A 22,880-nucleotide genomic window follows, 5' to 3' on the forward strand; every position below is an offset into this window, starting at 1 on the left:
TCATAAATTTAAGGACTAAATTAAATTTGTACCTTAAGTTTATGGATTATATTGAATAAATTAGAAGTTCAGGGACCATAGTATATATTTGACTACAGTTCATGGACAACATTAAACAAATTAAAAGTAAGGGACCGCGTTGCATTGAATATTGAACATTGGACAAAATTCAAAAACCGATTGTTGCATTTTCCCATCCATTATATAATCTCGTCTGTATTGTGATTTTGAGCTGATTCTGGTTTGTGAATGCCCCAACGCGATCGACAAAAACATCGCGTAGCATGCACTAGCGGCGGTGGCGGGCTCGTGATCCGCCGCCACGATCCCCGAAGAATTCCGCTCCGGCGACCTCATTCCGCCGCCATCGCCTGAATGGCGACCTCCACCGTCCGCCCTCACCCCGACCAGCTCCTCTCCGACTCCGACTCGGACTCCGACCCCGCCGCCTCCGGCGCCCACCCGCTCCGCCACGTGGACCTCTCGGACTCCATCTTCAAATCCTACCTCCAGTTCACCGGCCACACCGCGACCACCGTCGACCTCTCGAAGATCCAGTCGTTCCTGGCCTCCTCCTCCTCCGGCGCCCTGTCGTGCCTCATCTGCCTCGAGCGCATCAGGCCCTCCGACCCCACCTGGTCCTGCTCCTCCCTCTGCTTCTCCGTCTTCCACCTCGTCTGCATCCAGTCCTGGGCCCGCCAGTCCCTCGATGCCGCCGCAGCCCGCGCCGCCACCCGCCTCTCCATTTCCGCCGACAAGGCCGCGGAGGCGGCCTCCTGGGGCTGCCCGAAATGCAGGTGCGAGTACTCCAAGACCCAGATCCCAAAATCGTATCTTTGTTACTGTGGCAAGGTAGATAACCCGCCAGGTGATAATCCTTGGATCTTGCCGCATTCTTGTGGTGAGCTGTGTAATAGGCCCTTGAGGCCCCTCTGTGGGCACTCTTGCTTGTTGCTTTGTCACCCTGGTCCGTGCCCCAGCTGCCCTCAGCTCGTGGAGGCCGAGTGCTTTTGCGGATCGGCCCGGGATGTCCGCCGATGTGGGTTCAAGAACTTTTCCTGTAAGAAAAGGTGCAATAAGTTGCTGGATTGTGGTATTCATCAGTGTGGTGAAATTTGTCATGATGGTGATTGCCCGCCATGTCGGAAGAGAGGCGTGTATCAGTGCAGATGCGGGAAGAGGGAGGAAGAGAGAGATTGTTGCGATAGAGATTTTCGGTGTGATGTGCCATGCGAGAAAGCTCTTGGTTGTGGGAAGCATGTGTGTAGCAAAGGGTGTCATGCTGGGGAATGTGGTGATTGCCCACTGCAAGGGAAAAGAACTTGCCCTTGCAGGAAGAGAGTGTACGAAGGAATGGATTGCGATGTCAACGCGCCATTGTGTGGCGCCACGTGTAACAAGATGCTGAGCTGCGGTTATCATAGGTGCCCGGAACGATGTCATCGTGGACCTTGCGTTGAGACTTGTAGAATTGTTGTTACCAAGTTATGTAGGTGTGGAAGCTTGAAGAAAGAGGTAATACGTTTGATGCTTGTTTGTGAAAAATCATGTTGAATTGTTAATTGGCGTTTAAATGGGAACTGGATAGCATAACTGAATCTTGAATAGGTTCCTTGCTTTCAAGATTTGTCATGTGAAAGGAAGTGTATGAGAATGAGAGACTGTGGACGTCATGCTTGCAAGCGTCGTTGCTGCGATGGGGATTGCCCGCCATGCTCGGAGGTGAGTGAGTATAAAAAAATTAATTCTTTTCCCTTTTTAACTTGTCGCTTCGCATTTATAGGTTTTCTCTGATGGTATGTTTTCTTAACTGTAGATATGTGACAAGCGGCTTAGGTGCAAAAACCATAAATGTCCTTCCCCATGTCACAGGTAAGTTATCTCCTTATTCTCTATTAACGAGCTACCTAATTTAAATCGGAATTGAACAAAAATTAGTCAGAGTCCCTTGTAATCATGAAATTTGAACTAGGAAACAAGAAAGTCAAAGGCCCCAAATATTGCCGAAGATTGAATGGGCGAAAAGTACCAATGTCATTGAGCGGCTTGAATATGGAGGACAAACAAAAGTAGAAATTAAATGGAGAAGGTAAACAAGATTGCAGAAACGGATGTAAATTTGGGAGTGGAACTATTTCTGATTTTCAATAAAGTATTAGAGTGACTGCAAGCAAGTGCACAAGCATAATCAACATGGTAAAAACTTAAATATTCACTTGTTTTCACAAAATATACAGTGCTCTGCAGCCAATATATCCCTAAGTGGAAGCTGACACTTTGGTGGAATCATTGAATTAGAGCGTCTTCATACTTTTCTTCGTTAAAGAAGGCATCTAATTGAAATTGGTAGATTGGTGAACTGGAAACTTACTGCTTCTGAGTATGACTTTGCAATGAGAAGTTTGTGCTTTTACTGATCTTTTTCTTAGGTAGGCTTCTATTCACGTTATTTCCACCATAAAGCAGGATGTAAATGTTGAATTTGACTTTCAATCTTTCAGAGGTGCCTGTGCGCCTTGCCCAGTGATGGTGACAATTTCATGTGCATGCAGTGAAACACAGTTTGAGGTGAGTGTGGTTATTGTGTAATTAATCTGTAAACAATAGTCTTGACCTAATTGTTTCCTCCTTTTGTATCATTTGATTATTCGTGAAGTTTTAATAATTGCACTGGATTAAGCAATGGAATTACCTTGCTCTGCATTTAGAAGGCTTCTAATTGCTAAAAAATTAAGGATATGGAAGCTAATTCCTATAGCTGTGAAACTTCCTGTTGATGTGCTTTGCATACAATGCTCTCTATTATGTCATTTACTTGATTTATGGGCAGTGACCTGATTTTGGACGAAGTGAAGGTTGCACCTGAAGGAGTCTCCATCTTTATGGATCATTAAATTTTGCAACTTAAGAAAAGCTGATGTCTATATCATGATGCTTAATTTGCTTCTTCCACACTTCCAAAATTTGCTTTGACAAATCTGTTAGGTTCGATTGCCAGCAAGATTGGTAGTTGTTTATCAGCGTAACTAGACCATTTTTTGAAGCTGTCTAGTTTACCAGATTGAACATTGTTTTGTTAGGCATTTAAGTTTTGAGGCTTACTTTTCTTTAGTGAGAAGAAGTTATGATGTTTTTCTTTTTAAAATTAAAGAAACATGCAGGAATGCAAATAGCTTATCCTCTGCTTAAATGTGTAGGTTCCCTGTGGTACTGAAATGGATCAGAAACCTCCTAGATGCCGCAAACCTTGTTCCATTGCGCCACTCTGTCGGCATGCATCAATTTGCAAGGTATTATTGTTTATTTTGTGTATCAAAGGACTTTTTAAATTTCGTGGACTGAGTTTAAACATAGACATGTATTGGGTCTCCTGCATTCAGCAAAATATGATTAAGTCTTTCCAATTTTCACTTAAGCCTTTGGGTTTTTTGTCAGAACATTCAATCTCTTTCCTATCTAGTTATTGCATGGATTATCAAAAGAGCTATGGGGTTTTCTTCTAGCTCTCGAAGCAACTTTTCTTCTTCTCTTTTCCCCTCTTTGTTTTGTCTTTTTTGTTTTGCCGAAAGCTTTCATTACATTTGCTTTCTTTCTTTAAACCCAATGATGGAGTTTGAACCCCGAAGACAAGATCAGTTGCGATTTAGTAAAGAACTGGTTATTGGTTGAAAGACTAGTGAGTGGAAGGCTTTCCCTCAGTTGGTTACAACTTATCATGTCTTTGGTTATCTGAGTTTTGCATCTACCACCTTATTTTACAACTTGGCCCCCTTAAAAGCTAGAGTTCATAGGGTATGGAAAACAAGTCCATTCTTTATTTAAGCGCTAACTTCAAGTAGTTGTGGGTGATCTCGGCATTAATTTCTCATCTTTTGGGTCCTCAGCCACATAAGTGCCACTATGGAGCATGCCCTCAATGCAAGCTAATTTGTGAAGAAGAATACCCATGTGGTCATAGGTGCAAACTGAGGTTCGTAGTCTTTTGCACTGAGCTGATTTGAATCTTCATTGTGACAATAATTCTGACCGCTTATATTGTCAATCAGATGTCACGGCCCTAAACCTCCTCCTAATCCAGAATTCACAGTAAAACCGAAGAAGAAAAAGTTTGTTCGTCAGAGTGAATATACTCCTGGTTCTCTGTGCCCTCCTTGTCCTGAACTTGTCTGGAGATCATGTGTTGGACAGCATGCAGGGGCGGAAAAGATGGTAAGTTTTACTCATGGGTTGGTGGTTTTGCTGTTTTTTATTATTGATTGCTTTATGATATCACTCACATTTCTAATGCTCATCTATGCTTCGCTTGATACATTATTCAGATGGTATGCTCACAGAGAACACTGTTCTCATGTGATAACTTATGTGGGAATCCTTTATCCTGTGGCAATCATTATTGCACGAAAACTTGCCATGCCTTGAAGAGCCGATCTTCAACATCATCTACGATCCGAGGTGGTGAATCTTGTGAAGAGTGTACTCTCCCTTGCCAAAAGGTTTTTACACTAGCACCTAGCTCTTGACACGACGTCTCATTGTCATTAATATTTCTTGGCCAAGTACTCTGCATATTTTCTTTTCTGTCGGATTTTCTTTGGCCAATTTTCGTCAGATTTAATTACCAGTCTTCAATTGTTGGAAAATTATATTCAGGAGAGGACACCTGAATGTCTGCATCCCTGTCCCCTCCGTTGCCATCCTGGTGAATGCGCACCATGCAAAGTTCTTGTCAAGCGATCATGTCACTGTGGTGCCATGGTCCATGTTTTCGAATGCATATATTACAACACCCTGTCGGGGGAAGAGCAAATGGCTGTTCGATCATGTGGTGGACCCTGCCACAGGTAACTTTTGGTCTTTGCTTGATTTTCAGAGAGTTTCAAGCAAATGCTGGTTAGTTAGATGAGAACCTCCATCAACATTGAACAGAGAGCATCACTATTCATGAGCAAAGAGTGTGATCATAACATGATTATAGCTGATAGTTTCTTTTGTTGAAATATTCTAGGAAGTGGAAAAAGCTTTGTTTGGGAGCAAAAGAAAAACAAAGTTTGCACATTTTCCTTCCAAAAGAAAAGTTATCAATAAATTACAATAAAAGGTGCATTTTAGCACCATTTAAGAAACAATTTTTCTGGAAACAAAGTGGTAGGCTCTTTGGTGAGCTGGTTACGGTTTCATGGGGTGATGAGTTGTGTCTTAAGTTTCTTCTGCAAAAGCTTATTTTAGCTGTGGTGGTTTGAAATGGTTGTTTGTGGGCTACCATGATGATTGATGAGACCTTGTTATCACTTTCTGATGTGCAGAAAGTTGCCCAATTGTACCCATCTCTGCCCAGAGAAGTGCCATCCCGGTCCATGCCCATCTCCCGAGAAGTGTGGCAAAAAGGTATTATGCTACTTTTTGTACAAATAAATGGAAAGACGACTTGACATCTTTATTGAAGTTATTAATGGCATACTTGATTGGTAGGTTTTGAATATAGTAGTTAACCGGAACAATTAATTTACTGTATTTCTCTTTCGAAATCCTCTTTTGCAAGGTTACTGTTCGTTGTGAATGCCAGACTTTGAAAAAGGAGTGGTCTTGTCACGATGTCCAAGCATCATATCGTGCTGCTGGCCGTGATGCAAAGGACATATCTAAGAATCAATTTGGACATGGACTTCTTCCTTGCAACTCTGACTGCAAAAGCACAGTACAAGTTCTTCAATCGGACTTGCAGCAACGTAAACCTAAAATTTTAGAGGTAAGTCCAAGGTTGTCGCAGCCGGAATTAGCACTCCAGATTGTTTCCAGCGCACTGACTAGGTTTCAGATGTGCTGTATCTAATGTGTATCAAATGCAGATACTGTGCATATAAACATGACTTCTATAGAACAGAAATAGATGCTAAAATGAATTCGGAATTGAATCTTCTGTATGAAACTAAAACGCTGGGAAAAAACTGGTTAAGTTTGGCTTGTTATCTAATGTACGGGTTCTTTTAAGTATAATTCGTTTTAAATTATTCTATTCCTCCTATGTGGATCTCAGTCTATTCCCAATTTTTCTTGATTTAACTTGTGACATGTGACACAAACATCCTTGCTAATAAAGATTGAGATACTTTTATGCATGAGTATATTGACTAAAGAACTTGTTTCTCCTAAAAGAAGAGTTTATTGACTAAGCATCTCATAACATATTGCGTTTTATTCAAGATCAAGGAGCCTGATTCAGGGAAGTCTGCCCCAAAGCGTCGGAAGCGACGTGAAAGGCTGCAAGAAACGAGAGAAACTTCGACTCTGCAGGTAATAAATTTCGTTGGACAAAAACCTGCATGAGACAATAACTCTTTTTCTCTGGTTGATTGAGTATATTTTGTTGGTTGTTGGACAGAGACTTGGCAGCGCCGTGCGGTGGATGCTTGTTTGTCTAGCCATTGCGGTGGTTATGATCGCAGCGAGCTACTATGGTTACAAAGGTCTATTGAGGCTTTCTGATTGGATGAATGAGATCGATAGGCAAAGACAACGAAGACATCCTCGAATCTAGTCGTAATGTATTTGCACATACCATAGTCTTCTTTCATCTATTTCATAGGCATAGATTAGATAAAGTTCTGTGCAGAAATTCGCCACCGACTAGATATGAATCTTAACGCGAAAACAACAATCTTACATGTTCTAATCTATGATGAACGCTGAAATATCCGTATAGTTTTAGTATTTTTTTACTTTATTAAGAAACCCAATCCTGGAGATTAGGCTGGTTTTTATTCTTGTACCTTGACATATTTATCATAAAGGCCAATATAATGTTTGTTCTTTGCTGTACTGTGATGCATTCAAGTGGTTCTATTACTGTTTCGTGTGACGTCTCGAACTAACCTTACATTCACTCGGAACATCCGAGAACCGTATAACGTCATCGAGAGCTTTTGAATATCTTCCTCTGTAGTACAGCTGAGTTCGGATGGGGCTGAGGATTCACCAAGACTTTGTTTTGCGGTAAAAGCGAAGTACAGCGCGGTAGGTTCGAAGTCCGAAAGTCACGTACGTGCCTTGTTTTGCATGACCAATCAAAAGTAGCGGACTTAGCCTTCTCAAGAGAGCTTCTTTTAACGTTCCTCCTAAAAGAGCGTAGAAAAGTTCAGGTGACAATGACACCTGAAGAAAGTGAGCACTCGGGTTGCCGCCGAGAGTTACAGTCAAAGAATGAATGATTCATGGAGTCTGTTCTATTGGAGTGTTCTGCTGTCAGCATCCTCCTTGCATCACAACGAGTGGTGTTTTCTCTCTCGCTCTCTCTCTCTCTCTCTCTCTCTCTCTCGCTGTGCACTAGTAAAATTAAAAACAGAGAGAGATGGTCTGCCTCGAGCCCTTGATCGAGCCGTCTACAGACGGTTCCTCTCGTTCATAGTCGATGCTAAGGGAAGAGGTGGTGAAAAGCCAGTCCGAGAAGAACCTAGTGCAGCAGGCCTCGAACCGGAGCGCGAATGAGGACGGACCGGTGAGTGGTTCCAAGAAAAGTCATATCGGACACTTTTCGAATCAAGAACTTTCGATGCCGGTAACCAAGCTCAAGTAAATGTAAGTCCGTCCCAGCAATTCATCTTCACACGAAATCTCTTGCATATGGAATTTCATACCCTCGTCGTGCAATTCATAGAAATGTTTATACTCATTGCGAACTGTAAACTGATCACTATCTAGTCTATATTCATGGATATGTCTATACAGTTGAAATAACGTATGGTCTCCATAGAAAATGGAAAAAAATCGAAGCGATACCGTTTGAAGTTGTTGAAATAAACATGCAAGATCGCTCTTTCAAAAGTGCATTTGAAGCCCTTCTTTTGCGACTTTTCCCACTCTATATGCACAATCCTAAAAGCAATGTCCTCGTACGGAGGCCCGGCGCGGAACCGGATGATGCACGTCTCCGTGCTATTCCCGTCTTTCTTGATCAAGTATATCGGGGCCCCAGCTTTGTCGACGAGGTCGGGGTAAAAGACATTGAATTTATACCCTTGCACGATCTTCGGAGGCGGATTGTCGTGATCATAATGTGTTTGGTTGTACTCGTTCCGCTCGTATCTGGTGTGCACGCGGTTGATATACTTTGGTTTTCTCGGCCGATACTTGTCGTCCCACCGATAAACCGGCGAGCCCAGATTCAACTCCACGCTGGCGCCCAAAGCTGCATCACCATCCTCCATGGCTCCCATGGCCTTGATGGCCTTCATTTCAAAACTATCTGCTGATGGAGCTGGCTTTGGCGCCACAGCTCTTTGCATCCGTCTTCGCCGTTCTTCCAGCACCTCCATTCTCTTCCGTTCCAATGCGGCCCTGTCCTCTTCAGGGTGGACGGCCCCTTCGGTTCCATCACCGTGATGATGCAGCAGTTTCGGAGCGAATGATCCAGCCACCTCTGCTGACTCCATCACCACCTCTTCGGGTTCTGGGGACATTGATCCTTCATCAACATCAGCAGTTTCCCATTCATCGACGACATCCGCAGGCTGCTGATGCTCGCGCAACTTCGTCTTCGCATGAAATTCTTTCAGCAAAGCCCTTGCCTTGTATATGCGGATAAGTTCGAGGGTAACCTTCCAATACTCCACATCCTTAGCTGCGCCGGAACGCAACCAAGCCTCGACACCAGCGTGCATACCCTCCAATTCTCGGTAGGACTTCTTCTGCAGATAAGCCCTCACATCTGCTTCGACGCTGGAATGCACACCCCTTTCTCCCGCAAGCAACTTGGCAGGATCGCGGCCCTTTTCCTAGCTTCCGCCAGGTCCCAGTCGCAAACCGCTAGGAGCGCCTTCCAGTACTCGACATGGACCGCCGTCGCCGTGTCCGAATCGAGATGCATTCTGATGTCGCCGCGAAGCTCTTCCATCTCATTCGCCGTCGAGCCCTCGAAGACCCTGTAAGGTTCGTTCAATTCGATACCCTGATCATCTGAACCATGGAGGTGCTTCGATACAACGTCCTCCGCGCAATCTGATCTCTGACCTGACTCTGCTTTGATCAAATAGAAACTCCTCTTCTTTCTTGTCCCAATCTTGAAACTCTGCTCCAGCACGCTGTCTGGCATGCATTGCCGTTTCCTCCTCATGCCGAGCCTTCTCAAGCGCTCTCTCTTCCCTTCTCTTCTTCGCTTTCTTGATCTCCGCCATTCTTTCTCTCCGCCTATTCTTCTCTGCTTTGATGGAGAACATGTCGAGTTCCGCACCCAGCTCGAAATCACGCTCAATCTTCTTTTTCCACACGAACTTCTCGTTGAGGTTCGAATCGCCGAAAGGATTCGAAGCGTTGGAATAACCAGCGACCGGCCGCGACTTCAACCTCCTCGCGACGAGCATCGCCTTCTTCCGTGCGCTCCTCGCTTTGTAGGCCTCAATCTCTTCCTCCGTAATAACCCTCGAGCGGCTGCGCTTCCGCTCGCTGCCGCCGCCGTCAGGGGTGACGAGCGGAGGTTCTGCGTTGGTTCCGGCTCCGGCTCCGGCGACTGCTTCCGCTGCTCCTCCCCGTCGGCACCCCTTTCGGGCTTCTATGCGGATGCGACCCCCATCGAGGCGTCAGACCAAGAATTGACACGCAAGGGAAGGAACGGAGCAGTCGAGCGAGGGAGGGAGAGCGAGCGAGCAAGCGATGGAACGAGAGAGGGGGATGAGGGAAGTAGGCTTTCGTCTCTTTAGAAGGGGCAAAATTGTACTTTTAGATATGCTTTTGAGGCCAAAAGAGGAAACTGCCCAAAATATATCTCGTTCGCCGACGAGACAAGGGATGCCGGCGCGCAGCGCGGACGTCGCGAGAGGTTCCGCCGATCGAGCCGGCGGTGGACCGGTCGAACCGGATTCGGCGTCCGCCTTCTTCAATCCCAGTGCACTGCCTTCTGAAGGCAGAAAGAGATATACTGCTGCCCCCGTCCCTCCGCCCATTCATCAGCCGCGAGAGAAGCTCAAGCTCGAGCTCAAGCTCCACCTCCGCCGGTTCGATTTTGCGGAAGCCACCGCCCCCTCGCCTCCGCCGCCGCCGCCGCCGCGGATAACTCCGGCGGCTCTCGTCGGTTCTACTGTGGAAACTGTGAAGCGACTTCCCCCCTCCATCCTTCCAGTTGCGGAGAACGGGGGGCAGAGCGTTAGGAACTCGGGAGGGCTGACCACGCCGAAGCATGCTGCACAACAAGTCCTTCGTCAAGAAGACGAAATCGGGCAAAATCACCAAGGTCTCTCGCCCTTCACTTCTTCGACACGTTTATCGCCCTCGCTCTCGCTCTCGCTCTCTGAGTCTTCTGTGATTGTTAGGTTTGACGTTTGACGTTATTGTTCTGTATTCCACTTGGTTGCCGCAGAATGTGAGGGAACACTATCTGCGGGACGATATCTACTGCGGAGTCCCGATATGCAAAGCCTGCGACTCCTCCGCCGCTCGCCTGAGCGGCTCCGCCTCTTCCCCGATCCTCGTCCTCGACACGAACGTCGTTCTCAATCAGGTGAACACTGAGCCTCGGTCGCTAATAATGCGTGGCTATGCGGTTCAGTTTGGAGTAACGGAATGTGACTTGGGATTACTGGTGGTGCTGTTTTTAGATTGATTTGCTTGAGAATCCGGCGATTGACGATGTCGTCGTGCTGTCTATCGTGCTCCAAGAGGTCAGGAACAGGAATTTGTCCGTCTATAATAGAATCAGAGCGCTCTGCAGCAATTCGGCAAGGAACTTCTTTGTCTTCTCGAATGAGCACCACAAGTGAGTACTTGCTTTGTAATTATATTGCCTAGTGGAGAGCAAGCTTTCATGTTGTGTAGGGGACAGATGCTAGTGATGTTAATAAAGAGGATCATTGCTGGTATGGGAGAGGTAGTTTTAGTAATTTGGATGCTCGTCTAAGGTGACGTAGATGAGAAGGTTCTCCGGGATTAGGTAGAAAAAACTTGCTTTTAGATAAATTTTCATTCAATAATATAAAGTGGGAGACTTGATTTGAATGGCCTCCTTAAGCTGTATTTGGCCCTTGCATTCTTGGGAGTAGTTGATCACGCATCTTTGTGATTCATTAGATTCGACATCACACTGCTTTAACAGGTGGAACGTTATTCATCATTGCTTTCTGCATATATATCTGTTTCATTTTTTTCTCGTTCCTAGGTTATTGATGTGGAAGTGTCATGGGTTAGGAATTCATTCTACAATCCTACGTGGTTGGTAGTTTTCACTATGGTTGATTTTTGCTTCGTATGTATTCTCTATGTTGCTGCTATTCCAATTAAGCATATCGGCTAATATTTATGCAGGGATACGTTTGTCCAGGACATGGCAGGTGAAAGTAAAAATGATAGGAATGATAGAGGTCTGATTTTCTTGCACCGTTACTCTTTTGAATTTTTTCCCCAGCCTTTTTGATGGTTATCGCTCAATTACCTGTTCAATATGTACAATGCCATTGAGTAGTTATTGTTTTAGTGTTCCATCGGACACATCTATTTGCATAATTTCCAACTGACACTCTAGAATTTCTAATTCAGCTATACGTGTGGCGGCTCAGTGGTATCAGCGTCATCTGGGTGGTACTGCTCAGGTTCTGCTCATAACCAACGACAGGGAGAATAAGAGGAAAGCTACAGAAGGGGGCATTCCAGCAGAGACCAGTATGTATAACTTTTTTACTTTCTCCTCAGTTTATTCGTTACACAATATGCTTTTCTAAGTTTCAGGGACAATTGTAACTATTGCCTCTGTGTGCACCCCATCTTAGACATGACTTGTATGTAGATCTTTATAACTATAAATAATGTTTTGTGATATGTCTGGTGAGTGTGCATGGTGAATGTGCTGCTTGTTTGTAACTTTAACCTATGTTTAATTGCGGTGATGCAGTTGAAGCCTATGTGAAATCACTGGACCGCCAGGATCTGCTAGATTTGCTTGTGCGTCCTGCATCAGAGGATGTAGACATGGAAGAAGTTGAAGATTTAAGACCATCAAAGAGGAAAGTTATGTATGCTGAGGTACGTCTTGAGACCATCCCGTCTAATAAATTGGTGTAAGCTGTTGGTATGTTTGAATGAGCTGAAGATTATGATATACTGCTGTTCTTAGCATTTTTCGTTTATGCAGCACAAGCCCCTATCTGAAATTACTTCTGGGTTGCATCGAGGAATATTTCACCAAGGGAAGCTTCGTGTTAATCGATACAATCCTTTCGAAGCATATGTTGGAAGTGAAAGTATTGGTGATGAAATCATTATATATGGGCGTGGAAATATGAATCGAGCTTTTGATGGTGATATTGTGGCGGTGGAACTACTGCCTCAAGATCAGTGGCATGAGGAGAACTCTTTATCATTAGCAGATGAAGGTACGGTAGTTTACATGGTGCCTGTTTTAAGGAATGTTTGCTTTTTCCTTTTGCTCAGCTTTCAACCAGGTGCTCTTTTGGATCCTAAGATTCTGCTTCTAAATATCATTATTTTTATTTAATTACAGAGGATGAAGAGGAAGGAGTTCATCTGGTCCCGGGCAGTGCAGATGATGCCCCTAGGACAACAAATCTGGTACAGGGTGCTGCTGGTCCACCTCCATACCGCCCATCTGGCCGGGTTGTTGGTATCATAAAGAGGAACTGGCATTCGTAAGTGGATTATTATGGTGTAACTCTGTTACTTGTTTACAGGAGTAGCTTTTCTACTTTTCTGTTGATGGAGCTATTAACTCAAACTTGGTGGTTGGACTATAAAATACATGTTTGCATCATTAGTAATCTTATTCCATATGGTGTGGCATGCATTCTGCCGTTCAGTTGACCATCACTGTTTAATTTCTGGACTGTCTTTAAATATATGGATAGTGTGAGTAACTTGTACATGCTGATAAATCAGCTTTTGTGATTTAACGACATTGTAGTTCGCTGTCTTTCTTAGTAAGTGTGTGGACCTATCTGCACTTGATTTACGCTGCTAAAAGGAAGCATTTAAATGAATTATCTCCCTTCGACCAAAAAAAAAGAATTATCTCCCTAATATTGGCTTTATAGTTCTTGTGAAGTTCATTCTTTTGGGTGCGAATGAATACCACTACTTAGTTTGTGAAGTTAACATCCAATTGTATGCCGAAAAATGGTTGTTCCAATATTTTGGTTCTTTCTCCATTATGTACCTATTTCCTGGTATTGGCTTAACTCACTTTGAGCAGTTATTGTGGATCTTTGGAGCCTATGCCCATGCCGGCGGGAGATGGGGGTGTTGCACATGCGCTATTTGTTTCTAAGGACAGGAGAATTCCAAAAATTCGCCTCCAAACTCGACAGCTTGGAAACCTTCTGAACAAGAGAATTGTCGTGACCGTGGACTCCTGGGACCGTCTTTCACGCTATCCTTCTGGGCATTATGTTCGTACAATTGGAGAAATAGGTGATAGAGATACAGAAAGCGAGGTACCTGATTATGCGTTCTTTTTGTTTTTCCACGCTTGTTTGTAGTTTTGTGTCCTTTAGCTGTGTTTGGTTTCATGGACGAGAAATTTGTGGAGAGTGATTGAAATTTTTATGTTGTAAGTACTGATTTTTAAAAGAAACAAGAAACGTTTGTCCTTTTGCTCAATGGAAGGTGAGATGGAATATGACATTTTTTTTCCTTCAATGTGTGTGTAGGTTGTATTAATTGAGAATGACATTGATGCAAGGCCATTTTCTTTCCAAGTATTGGCATGTTTGCCTCCATTACCATGGTCAGTCTCCTCAGAAGATTTGGTAAATCCCATCAGGCAAGATTTACGGCATTTGTGTGTCTTCAGTGTGGACCCTCCAGGTATCTTACTTGTATATACTTGCTAATTTCCAATTCTTTTCCCTTTTGACATTTCTACTCTTTAATGTTTAATGTATACTTCTGCATTGGGCAGGATGCAAGGATATTGATGACGCGCTGCACTGCACAGCCCTTTCCAGTGGAAATTTTGAAGTTGGAGTTCGTATCCTTAGAGTTGGGCTTCCACGGGGCTTCGTATTTAGATTTAACATGGTTGTGAGTTAAGATTGATCTTGCCATAATGGTATTTCTAGAGTCGTTTGCATAGGAAAGTTTGTGGTTTGTAATCAGGTAAACAGAAGTGTAAGTTGATGTCATGTCAGAAACCTCATCTGGTTCCGTTTCTTCCTGATCCTTCTCTGGATTTTTATTTTCTTTAATCTTGATTAGCTGCGTATGGAACTTCTACTTATCCTGTGAGCATAAATTCCAAGAATAACTCCTCTGCTGCACCCTGTTTGTTATCAAGCTTATTGAATGAGTATTTATCAGTTTCTTCTTTCAATTTGTAGTAAATGCCACCATCTTCTGAGGTGGTCCTGCCTTGACAAGGATGCCTTTCTTTTTACCGACTCCTTTAACATTTCCTTTTTGCCATGGCATTGTCTAGCAGGAAAGTTTTGCCGATTCTAGCAAGTGAGGCTTTCTTGGGCCAAGTTCCTTTTAGTTTTTTTGTCCTTTTAAATCTCCTCTTTTGGTCCTTCCTTGAGCTGGGTAGAGATAAGTCCTGTGCCTTATGTTTCTGCACATTTTTTCCCCTCAGATTTCTGAATTTGATGATTCTTCGTCTCCAAAATTTCTGAAAAACTCAGAGTCACTTGATTTAGAAGCTTTATTTTTGCTATCAATCTTTTGAGCATGGTTCAGTTTGACTCCATGTTGATGGGCTCCAAGTTAATATTGTTCCACACCAAAGTAACTTGGCATCACATTCTAAGGAGTTCAAGGGCCAACCATTTTAACTAGTTGAATTTTTGGTTTTTGAAGACTTAAGCCAGGAATTTTTCTTTAATGTTAGTCACCTAGATATTGCTGATGTGACAAACTTTGTGCACCCTTCTACACCACTGGATGATGAGGCTGCGCAAAGGGGCACATCTGTTTACCTTGTTGAGCGCCGCATTGATATGCTTCCAAAGCCTTTGACAGAAGGTAATACATTATTTAGAGTAGTAAAATTGTCTCTTTGACATCAGAGAAAAGACTGATTGTGGTTAATCCATAGTCCTTCCGGGATCAAACTTAATGTGTGAATTTATGTTTCAGATATATGTTCACTTCGGGCAGATGTGGAGAGACTGGCTTTTTCTGTTATCTGGGTATGTTCTTGTTCTACCTTCTTTGTCAATTGCTGTGCTCTTTTTGGATGAGAGGATTGCATGTCCATTAGCTGCCATCACCAGACTACACCAAATGATAGCTCGTGTGCCCTGTGTATACAAGTATATTGTTTGATCTTCTCATAAAAGGAGAACAATCTTGTTTACTGCCCATTTTCAGGAAATGACACCTGAAGCAGAGATAATATCCACAAGATATGCAAAAAGTATTATCAAATCATGTGCAGCTCTGTCTTATATTGAAGCTCAGGCAAGGATGGATGACAGGTAATTGTATAAATGTTGAGTAGGTTCTTCCTCTGTTCATATGGGCTCTTTTCTGGTGTATAACCTCTCACACAATGTACTAAACTTGTTCTGATAGTATGTTTTTTGAAAAACTTAGTCCATACTAGTTCTTTTTTCGCTTCTTATCTCTGGCATCCTATCGATATTCATGTTGAAATACCTGAAAAACTTTTATCTCCTTTACATCTGATATTTCTAAGCTTGGTTGTAAAGAGGTTTGCCGGAAATATACCTGTGCTCTTTGGTCCTGTTGGTTTATTCATTGTTGTCCCAGTTGGGGGAGAAAAAGGTGACTGGTGATGAACCTGTAGTAGAAAATGGAAGTGGCATGATTTTATCGACTGTCCATTCAATGTATAACATTTTTGAAACATGGTCATAAAAACTTGTGTATGATTGCGTGGCACTAGCAGAAAGAAATTCTTGATGCAGTTTGTAAGTCCCGTCCAGTTTGATCATATTCTCACCTAGTAAATAAGTCTGCTGTTGCCAAAAGAGAGTGTTCAAGCTTCCTTGTGGTGACTGTGAACAGCGATAGGTATTGGCAGTCATGTAAGGCGTATGATATGCTTAGACAGATATTGGGAACTCAACTTCAGTTGGACCATGAGAGATACCAAATCCTTTTTCTTTTTTTTTAAAAGTTCACTTTCGTCTTTTGATGCTTTTGCTATTTAAATAACATGCTATTTCCACATGACTTATCCTCTGTTGAATAAATTTTCATGTTAACATAATTCAGCAGTTCCTATCCTTACTGGTGAGCTTTCCATGGTAATGTCTAGTATACTACTGCAAGGAGTTTGTTCGGGTAATTGCTGGATTACTTACTTTCTCTTATTTTATAGTCGGTTGGCGGATCCTTTAACTACAGATTTGAGGAATATGAATACATTGGCAAAGGTGTGCATGCATTCTCGACCTGGTTTGCTTGTTTATTGGGGAAACTGGCTTTCTCTAAACGGTGCGTTATACTCATGATGTAGATTATGAGGCACAGGCGTATTGAGAGAGGAGCCTTAACACTTGCTTCTGCCGAGGTCAAATTTCAAATTGACACTGAGACTCATGACCCTCTTGATATTGGTACGTCGTGTAAACTTTAAAGATAGACAGTTTCTCTCTAGTTGTTGAAATGTAATTTTTTAGTTGTACCCTCTATTCGCTGTCACTCCATTAAATTTTAGAATGAATGACCATTCCTGTTTCTGTTATTACACAAGGCTGCAAACAATAGTGAAACATGGCCTGTATACAAGTGTATTAAACCAAAAATTCCAAAAACTCATCTCTCCTTTTGAAATCATTTGAATGGTTCTGATTTTATATCTAAATAGAATGCCCAAAGGAGGTTTACCTACCGGTATATAGGCTTCCTTACTACTAAAAGGGAAAAAAATTGTCATCTATAAATTGTTGAAGCTTGTTTTACTACCAATTTCCAGTGTGGTCATCTTCAGTCACTATATTACAGGATGAATCGGACAACACTTTATTATTGCACTTGAAAGTGGAGGTGTCAGTTGCTTTTGCCAACAGCCAGCATATAGTTATTGTAGTCATTTCATAACTAATTGCATTTCCACCCACCCGCAAATCTCCAGGCATGTATCAGATTCGAGAAGCAAACCAAATGGTGGAGGAGTTCATGCTTGCTGCCAATGTTTCAGTTGCTGAAAAAATCCTTAAACACTATCCTCTATGTTCCCTGTTGAGGTAAGCTGGTGTTTTCTGTTATGTTAATCTGGGATTAGCTTTCCTAGATTTCCTGCCTTTTGCTGTCATCTTGGGCGGCATTGTTTTATTTTCATGGCCATCCTTTCCAATTTCCAACCTGTAAGTGACACTGGTGCATCACTCAATGCGCGGTTATTATTAAAGCTTTTTGGAGTATAAATGTCTGGAAATAATGACAAGAATGGAGCCTCATCCTGTACTTCAGTTCCTGAAGGGTCCTACTTTTAGTCCTTTCTCAATTTACTGATGGTTTTACGATTGTTTTCACTTATTTTAGGAGTCCAACCACCTTGCAAGTGGCTTCATAATTCAAACAATGATTATCTTTGAATATAAACTAATACTATAGTACGTAATTGGGTAAAAGTCTTACTATGCCACGCCCCCATTATATTTTAACTTCCATTGAAAGAAGCCTGATCCTTATGAAGTTACTAGATATACTAAATACCCTGTGATTAGAGGGAACGCCACAAGTATTTTCTTATGGTGGATCTGAGATTATATATCAATGCAATTGAACATCACCACTTGTATTTTTTTTTTTTTTTCCTTTGCTTTGATAGTGTCTCTCAGATTAACGTCCATTTGTGAGGGTTCTGGCTATATAACAAATATCTTTGGTTGATTGTTTTCAAAGGCGGCATCCTATACCGACTAAAGAGATGCTTGAACCATTGCTGCGTACAGCTGCTTCTGTTGGTCTTGACTTGGACGTCTCTTCATCAAAAGCACTGGCCGATTCGCTCGACCGTGCAGTGGTGAGTTGCTTTATCATTGTTTTTTCAGCTGATGAAGTCCGTGAACCTTTTGTTTGTGTGAGATATGGATGTTAACCATCTCTAATTTGGCTCAAGTGGGTTTCTTTTCTCTAGTTACCTTGCTGATTTAATTCGTTCACTTTTATAAGCTGATGGTTCTAGATGGTTTGCCCCAGGATTGGTCCAGCTTGTTATGTGCTTTTCAACTTACCATGCTATATTTCGCTCTCTTATTGTCAATTAAATCCTACAGGGAGAAGATCCATATTTTAACAAATTGATACGAATACTCGCAACTAGATGCATGACACAGGTGATTTTAATTGAATGTTCTAAACCTGAAAATTTCTTATTTTTTTATGTTCTTGTTATATATGATCTATTTCATTTGTCATACAGGCAGTATATTTCTGTAGTGGCGACTTGACTCTGCCAGAATACCATCATTATGGGCTGGCTGCCCCATTATATACTCATTTTACTTCACCTATCAGGCGATATGCTGGTAAGGAAGCAGTTCTCTTCTGATGCTTCTCTTTGTGGTAAAAGAGATGGCACATGCTGATTTTGGAACTAAACTATTTTGCAGATGTCATTGTGCACAGGTTGCTTGCTGCATCATTAGGAATTTACAAGCTTCCAGCCGTATTTCAAGACAGACCCCAGCTAACAAGTATTGCTGACAGTAAGACAAGAACGATCCAACTAAGCTGATTATTGTTCCGTTTCATTGCCTCTTTTTTTCTAGCTTTGAACATTCTCGTATCAATGGTACAGCCATATACTGAATGTTTACTTCTTAAGTCTTCTCTGTGGTTGCACTTCTCTCTCTTTGCTTCCAAATTACTGACTCCATGTTCTTTTCCAATGATTTTTTGCCAGATCTGAATTATCGACATAGAAATGCTCAGATGGCTAGTAGAGCCTCAGTGGAGCTCCATACACTCATCTACTTCAGGAAGCGGTACTCTCTCTCTCTCTCTCTCTCTCTTACACTTATGCTTGGTCACCTGCACGCGATTGAGCACACCCAAGCATGCATTGATGCTGACTGGCATATGAAAACAACTATTATCTACTGCAGGCCCACTGACACCGAAGCTAGAATTGTCAAGATTAGATCCAATGGCTTTATCGTTTTTGTACCCAAGTAAGTGACTTTCTCCTTGATTTTGTTTCTGCTTTCATTCTTTGTTCAAGTTTTCTTCACATATCCAATGGGTAAGCCTACCACAGGATTTAAGACTTTGACCGATTATGACATTCAAAGACTTCTTGCCTTCCTCCTTCTGACAAGAACAACATTAAGTAACAAAAGAATCAAATGGAAAGAAAAGTCAGACTTAGTATGTGAAAGAAGAATGGTGCGTGCCCAATTCAGTCTACACCCTAAATGCGAAAATCTTTGCAAGAGACACATCTTGGTCGAAGATAGGAAATTTGACCATTCAGCTGAAAGACTTGGAAGCCTGTTGACTGCATCTTTAATGCTGTGGGCTAGCAAGCAAATTGATATTTTTGCTAGGACACCTATCTTTCCATCGATTAGAAAAGCGGGCACCTTCTTCCTTGGAAAGTTGGCTGGTGAGAAATTCTATCCTCGTCTTAGAGAGAACAGAAAAAGTCTATGATCTCTAGAAACATGCACTCTAAATTGTTAGAACACGTAAATATTAAGCAGTCCTAATCAAATACACCTTAAAAATTCTAGAATAGTCTTGCAGTTCCCACATGATACCTAAAGAAGGCTTGTGTTCGCACCTCTTTGGGCCCTCATTGTTTCCTCATTTATAATCAATTTTCACTCTTCAAATTTAGGCGAAATTCCAGCTTATGTGTGCAGACGAGTGTCGGAGCATTTAATTATTTAAACAATTGCTTGATGGTGGTTCAACAATTTCCACATAGATTTTAGAGAAACCTAGGAGTTTTACCGATGGCGTTAGTCCAGACCTGCCTCCACGTATGTGGCCATGGATTGATTGGGTTGGCAACTTTTCTATGACAGTCATTCTTTCCATGTTGACTGTGTTGCTAAAAGAAGCCTTGATGGTGATAGTTGATAAAATCTTACCCCCCTCCCGAATAGAATAAATGGTGTTAACTCTCCTCATCGTGGGCAAGTGCAGAAAGAACATGGTTTTTGTAATATATGTCTGGAAGGATCTGCTGTCTACATGTATGACACGTACATCTTTTGTGCTTAACTGATAAGTCGTTCACTCTTGCAGATTCGGGATCGAAGGACCTGTATACTTGACAGAGAGAAGTGAGAAGGGAGGCGGGGAATGGTTTGTTGACGAACAGCAACAGAAGATAAAAAAGATGGATGGAAGCATTAGTTACGGGGTCTTGCAGAAGGTGAACATTCACATGGAGGTCGTGGAGCCTCAGCCGAATCGGCCAAAACTCCAACTTACCCTTGTTTAGGTATGTAAAAATAGACAAGTTTAGTGTAGCAGCAACACCAAGTCTGCTATTGAGTAATGGAGCTCGTCCATTGAAATCAGGGTAAAGAACTTTGCCGATCTCAGTGCCTCCCCAAAATCAGAGTTTGTCGGGGGAGCAATATAACTGACGGTGTTCGCCTGCATAGATTAGATTCTTCCTTTTTTGTGGGGTGAGGGTACTGCAAAGTAATTTTATGTATTGCCATTCAAACTGTCTGTTTTTGATCTCCTTTAATTTCTCTAAAACCTGTTTGCACATATCTTTGATATGAAGTGGGGCTTTTTCTTTTCTTTTTCCTTTTTTGTGTGTTTTCTCATGCTAATTTTGGTCTTAGTTACTTGGACAAAGTTTATCAGAGGCAATAGAATGTATTTACGAATTTTGTTTAAGTATGATTTTCCCTATAGTAACAATGTATCAACTTCTTACTATGTGATGTTTTCTCCTCCTGCTGCACTAAAACTGGTCATCACTCATTCGCTGGGGCTGGCCAGAAGCTTCCGATATCTTTATGTTTCTAAAGAAAGATCTTTAGTTATTTAGCCTGCATTTTTCTATTTAGGAGAGGTTTCTCACGTGGAGCTGAACGTCTCTTTTGAACTTATTGATATATCACGGTCCATAACTTTCTGTTTCTGTTTGTTTCCATAGACTTAGTATGATGGCCATATAAATAGAGTTACATTGGGAGAACTAGAGATATTACATTGGGAGCATCGCTTCCATCTGCGGTCAAATTCTCACTTCACTAGGTCGCTGGTCGGGAAAACAATTTCTAGTTCATCAATAGATCATGCGAGTACAAGCGCACCTTTTTGTAAGGCCTAGTCCGCGTCACTGGAAATTTTCACTACCATCGAACTTAGCCTTATGGCCTAAAACTGCTTACAAATCTTACGGCTGCAGTCGGTTAGGATAGGGCAATTATTGAACTTGTTCCAAATCCTAAATTACCAAAACATCCGGGTAGCTCACTGTCCATTGTCTTCTTCTTTGGGTCTCATTCTCTGTCATTTGATGGTGCTTGCGACTGTTACCTTCGGTACAACTAGTGATAAAAACACTGTGAATCTATATGCTCTGCCTTGCAAGCTCGTGTGACTGTCTTTATCTTGGGCCAGTCACCTAAATTCATTCCCTTTTCCTTTTGGCCAAAAACAAAGCAAGTCTCGAAGATCTTCCTCTGTAGCACAGCTTGATCCGGACGGCGCCGGCGGTCGGGGCAAGGACCCGTTTTGGAGTGAAGATGAAGCAAACACGCCAAGTTTGACGTCTGAAAGTTGTGTGTCCGCTACTGCACGACCTTGTCACTAAGTCTTCTACTACATATTCCTCCCAAAGAGCATGGAAAGTTCCTGAGACAGCGACGCCTGAAGAAAGCGAGCACTACTTTGGTTGACGCCGTGAGCCTCGGGTCGCGCTTACTTTCTTTGGTCCGATCGCTTTTTTTTTTTGTGGGGGAGGGGGGGGGGAAACGGACGCAAGTTTGAATGCGCAGGAGTTGGACACAGGAATTCAAAGATGATGCAATACAAGGCCCCCTCTTCTTCCAGAAGTCTTATCTTAGACGATAATGATTCCTTTGTTTAATGTTTGTTGTTGTTATCATCCATCCTGCATCTACCCCTCTGCTTTCTACCCACTCCCAGCTTGGTGCATACATGGGAACCAAAATTTAAAAAAACAATAAAAAAAACATTTTAAATTCGATTTGATATGGTGTCGAAAAGTATGGGGCAAGTTGAATTTGTTTTTCTTTGTCAATCATTCTGTTTTCCGTCAATAAAAAACAGTCGTTTTATATGACAGCACAATGAAAGAGAACAAAAATTTTGTTGGTGAGTCACAGGCCAGAGGTAGGCCCATCTTATCACCACCACTTGACACTAATCACCCTTTGCTCTATAACTAGCAATTAGCATAATGCTGTCATTGTGAAGAGTAATTGCACAATAAGGGAGGGTTTATTTATTTGAAAGAAAACTATATTTGGAAAATCGTTTTCGACTTTTCGGTATAACGTTTTCTATGGAAAGAAAACACGCTTAGATCGTGGAAAAACGACTTCTCATTTTGGCAAGAAGGAAATCACTTTCTCTATTTACCTTGAAAATGATTTCCATGAAATATATTTTTTATTATCACGAATTTTTCAAGCGAAACAAACGCGCCTCACAAATTATTTGTCAATACATAATAATTCTGCACAAATTTAGAGCAAAATTATCCACGCATTGGCATGGTCTTGTAAGCCAGAAATTTATTATATGAATGCAGTGTAACGGGTAACCTTGTACGCAAATAGGTTGACGTGGAATCAAAACGTTGAACAAGAGCGTGGACCGTCTTTCTCAGAACACAAAATGGACCGTCGCAATCCTTCAAAAATTACCTTAATACATGCATCGGATAAATCGGACTCATCCCGACCATTGAATATGGTGAGTCTCTTATCGGCACGCACGTTAATGACTCTTATCAATTATTTCTAAAACAAGAAGAGGAG

The 22,880-nt window shown here is 42.2% G+C and overlaps 2 protein-coding genes and 1 pseudogene across 6 annotated transcripts; 2 read left to right on the top strand and 1 right to left on the bottom strand.

Annotated features, from left to right (window-relative positions):
* Window positions 1–217: 217 nt before the first annotated feature.
* Window positions 218–6,816, top strand: LOC115664138 (NF-X1-type zinc finger protein NFXL2). The gene is made up of 13 exons (XM_030586111.2): window positions 218–1,515; window positions 1,609–1,722; window positions 1,817–1,872; window positions 2,502–2,568; window positions 3,198–3,290; window positions 3,885–3,970; window positions 4,047–4,209; window positions 4,320–4,493; window positions 4,651–4,841; window positions 5,304–5,385; window positions 5,540–5,746; window positions 6,202–6,291; window positions 6,380–6,816. The coding sequence occupies exons 1-13, from the start codon at window positions 376–378 to the stop codon at window positions 6,533–6,535; spliced, it is 2,619 nt and encodes an 872-aa protein (XP_030441971.1). The 5' UTR covers window positions 218–375; the 3' UTR covers window positions 6,536–6,816.
* Window positions 6,817–7,677: 861 nt separating this feature from the next.
* On the bottom strand, window positions 7,678–9,932 carry LOC115671181 (splicing factor Cactin-like; annotated as a pseudogene).
* A 33-nt stretch (window positions 9,933–9,965) lies between these two features.
* LOC115664043 (exosome complex exonuclease RRP44 homolog A) lies at window positions 9,966–21,813 on the top strand. 5 transcript variants are annotated; one of them, XM_056313121.1, is made up of 25 exons: window positions 9,966–10,219; window positions 10,346–10,486; window positions 10,584–10,741; window positions 11,287–11,342; window positions 11,518–11,640; window positions 11,870–12,000; window positions 12,110–12,350; window positions 12,479–12,623; window positions 13,184–13,424; window positions 13,641–13,797; window positions 13,892–13,960; window positions 14,824–14,949; window positions 15,064–15,116; window positions 15,298–15,404; window positions 16,274–16,328; window positions 16,412–16,511; window positions 17,030–17,141; window positions 17,803–17,923; window positions 18,177–18,236; window positions 18,323–18,428; window positions 18,513–18,608; window positions 18,806–18,887; window positions 19,008–19,073; window positions 20,155–20,353; window positions 21,564–21,813. In XM_056313121.1, exons 1-24 carry the CDS (start codon window positions 10,166–10,168, stop codon window positions 20,351–20,353), a joined length of 2,799 nt encoding a protein of 932 aa, XP_056169096.1. In that variant the 5' UTR covers window positions 9,966–10,165; the 3' UTR covers window positions 21,564–21,813. The 5 variants fall into 5 exon arrangements, with proteins under 5 accessions (XP_056169096.1, XP_056169095.1, XP_056169094.1 ...); XM_056313120.1 differs by having other exon boundaries at window positions 21,569–21,813; XM_056313119.1 differs by lacking the exon at window positions 21,564–21,813 and adding an exon at window positions 21,026–21,164.
* Window positions 21,814–22,880: the final 1,067 nt, after the last annotated feature.

This window comes from Syzygium oleosum, unplaced genomic scaffold, assembly GCF_021117445.2.
Source record: "Syzygium oleosum isolate NSW1041296 unplaced genomic scaffold, Sole_v2.1 Sole_v2.07, whole genome shotgun sequence".
Classification (NCBI taxonomy): domain Eukaryota; kingdom Viridiplantae; phylum Streptophyta; class Magnoliopsida; order Myrtales; family Myrtaceae; genus Syzygium; species Syzygium oleosum.